Source organism: Galeopterus variegatus, unplaced genomic scaffold (assembly GCF_000696425.1).
Source record: "Galeopterus variegatus unplaced genomic scaffold, G_variegatus-3.0.2 Scaffold2954, whole genome shotgun sequence".
Taxonomy (NCBI): Eukaryota; Metazoa; Chordata; class Mammalia; order Dermoptera; family Cynocephalidae; genus Galeopterus; species Galeopterus variegatus.
In genome coordinates, this window is record NW_007729065.1 from 12,907 (window position 1) to 14,835 (window position 1,929).

The 1,929-nt window shown below is 30.7% G+C and overlaps 1 protein-coding gene across 1 annotated transcript in view; it reads left to right on the plus strand.

Annotated features, from left to right (window-relative positions):
• Positions 1-1,929, plus strand: part of LOC103599419 (cytoplasmic dynein 2 heavy chain 1-like) — a gene marked incomplete at its 5' end in the record, with an annotated part of 226,059 nt that overhangs the window by 12,625 nt on the left and 211,505 nt on the right. The window contains one exon of the mRNA XM_008583524.1: positions 315-423. Within this exon, the coding sequence (XP_008581746.1) occupies positions 315-423 (109 nt within the window). The remainder of the gene's footprint in view (positions 1-314; positions 424-1,929) is intronic.

Genomic DNA, 1,929 nt, shown 5'->3' on the forward strand with positions numbered 1-1,929 from the left:
TTGGATGGATGTAAATGATAAACAAAAGAATGGATTATGTAGGAAATATGTGGGTATATGTAAAAATGATTCTCTAGTTTTCTTTTTAACATCCTAGCTATAAAATAATTAAAATTTCCCTCAAGTAGTATTTATTCATGGGCTGGGTTTACTTTCCAAACTGTATGGCTAAAGTTTGATTTTTAATTTTGATTATTCAAATATAAATAAATAAATAAATTCATGATAGTGACATACTTTACTTATAGAATGATAATTTTTAACTGTACCAAAAATACTTGAAGAGTATTAAAAAATATTTTGTTATTTTGAAGGTACTGCATCTTGCAGGAATCGAAGCACAGCAGGTAGTTTTGCTTCTTGAGGATTACCAGTTTGTACATCCTACATTTTTGGAGATGATTAATAGCCTTTTGTCTTCAGGCAAGTGAATGGTTTCTATCAAAAAAAAGTTAATGTAAGGATTATTCAAGTAAAATTGTGTAAAACTTATTTGTGTTTTAGAGAACTTTTGGCATAGTTCATAGTTAGATGACATGTAGTTATACATGCTCATGGCAGGAGAATTCAGGAACTCCATTTTTACTAAACCAAGGAATTATATAAAAATTATTATTAATATTGAATATTGGTGAATGGATGGAAAAGTTGGCCTTCTCATACTCTTTTGGTGGGCTATTATCTGTCAAAACCTTTGGAAAAGTTATCAACCAGTACCTATATTAAAAAATGTGCCACACTCTTTGATGTAGCATTCTATTATCTGTAGGAATTTAACCCACAGAAATAAGAGAACTAATATGTAAGAAAATATGTGGTATAATTTGTAAGTACAAAAAATTTGATAGAACCTATCTCTCTATCAATAATGGAATGGTTGACTAATTATGGTGTGACCTTAGTATGTGTATCTGAATATAGGTATGTTCCATGTATATGAAATTTCACGGAATTTTATACATTTGTGCCCACATTTCATATATCTGGAGTATATATGAATATATTCATCAACCTGGAAAAAATGCACATTCTTCTTCTTTAGTTGAATAGAACAAATCAAGTAGTATTGTTAAGGAAAAAAGGAACTTAAGTACTTTATGTTGCATCTATGTAATAGAAAAATATCATTTGAAAGAGAACTAAATTAGAACAAATCCTTTCTAGAAATTTATAGCTAGTAAGTGAGCTTTCTATATTTGTGGAATTTTGTGGGTTGTAGAAGTATTTATTGTTTTATCTTTTTAAGATTTTTTTATAGTTTGGAAATCATTACTTCCATTTTGCCTCACTGACTTGAGTCTTGTTTTTCCCTGAAACATAATACCAAGCACAACATCCACTTCTATTCTCCACCATTTTTCAACCCTAATTGCAAAATATGATCACCTGGAGAATTAAAAAAACTAAAAATGAATTCTTTGCTACTACCCTAAACCCATTAAATCAGAATCTCTAGAAGTAGGGGTAGGAGTAGTACTTAAACATTAAGGCTCCCTAGTTGGTTTTCTGCAACTTGAGTTAGGAACCATTACCCTATTTTTGTTTTTTTTTTTTTTTTTAATACAATGTGGTTGATTACTGTGGCCCATTACTGAAACATCCCTCCCTCCTCCTTCTCCCCACTCCCTCCCAACAACCTCAAATCTGTTTGCTTGTCATATCAACTTCAAGGAATTGTAATTGTTGTGTCGTCTTCCCTTCCACCCCCACCCAGTTTATTTGTGTATTTATTTATTTATTTATTTATTTTTAGCTCCCACAAATAAGTGAGAACATGTGATATTTCTCTTTCTGTGCCTGACTTGTTTCACTTAATATAATTCTCTTAAGGTCCATCCATGTTGTTGCAAATGACAGTATTTCATTCGTTTTTTTATAGCAGAGTAGTATTCCATTGTGTAGATATACCACATTTTCTGTATCCACTCA